At 65.5% G+C, this 768-nt stretch overlaps 1 protein-coding gene across 1 annotated transcript in view; it reads left to right on the top strand.

The window, feature by feature from the left end:
* The window catches only part of PLXNB3 (plexin B3), a gene marked incomplete at its 5' end in the record, with an annotated part of 14,859 nt that overhangs the window by 9,890 nt on the left and 4,201 nt on the right, over positions 1-768 (top strand). Inside the window, 2 exon segments of the mRNA XM_027767576.1 lie at positions 70-248; positions 393-459. Coding sequence (XP_027623377.1) covers positions 70-248; positions 393-459 — 246 coding nt within the window.

Raw genomic sequence — 768 nt, 5'->3', positions numbered from 1 at the left:
AGCCAGAGGGGTGAGCACAAAGGTGGGGGACTGTGGGGGCTGCTGGACTGAACGCCAGCCCCTGCCTAGCTCCTCCACACTCTGGAGGAGCAGCCCAGCTTCTCCCAGAGGGACCGCTGCCACGTGGCTTCGCTGCTGTCCCTGGCACTGCACGGCAAGCTGGAGTACCTGACTGACATCATGCGGACTCTGCTGGGCGACCTGGCGGCCCATTATGTGCACAAGAACCCCAAGCTCATGCTGCGCAGGTTGGCCTCGACCTAGACACACGGGGCAAGCATGGGCAGGCGCTCCCCGTCCTGGCCCTGGGCGGGCTGTGCCCCTGGGTGGACCAGGTCAGGAGCTCCCAGGAGGGGGTTAGCGGGGACTAGCACTGCGTTCTGCCTCTATAGGACGGAGACCATGGTGGAGAAGCTACTCACCAACTGGCTGTCCATCTGCCTCTACGCCTTCCTGAAGGTGAGGGGCATGGTCCAGCTCACCCCAGCCCTGGATGGCATTCTCATGCCCTCTCGCCACCTGTGCCAATTCCCCCGCTGCCCTCAACTGGGGTCCCAGGGCAGGCTGCCATGTGAGGATGGTGAGGACAGCTCCACTGCCCGGCCGACTCATCCTGAGACCCAGCTTGAAGGGGTCCTGGGGAGGGGAGGGCACCCACCTTCAGCATGGATGCGAGGACGCGAGGAAGAGGCGCAAAGGGCTCAGAGCCCAGGCCCAGGGCCTGCATGGCTGGCTGGCACCCCCCCACCCCAGTATAGCCGGGTGCCC

This window comes from Tupaia chinensis, unplaced genomic scaffold, assembly GCF_000334495.1.
Source record: "Tupaia chinensis unplaced genomic scaffold, TupChi_1.0 Scaffold144326_1, whole genome shotgun sequence".
NCBI lineage: Eukaryota > Metazoa > Chordata > Mammalia > Scandentia > Tupaiidae > Tupaia > Tupaia belangeri.
The sequence above is the reverse complement of the archived record's forward strand: the minus strand, read 5'-3'. Positions and strand labels throughout refer to the sequence as shown.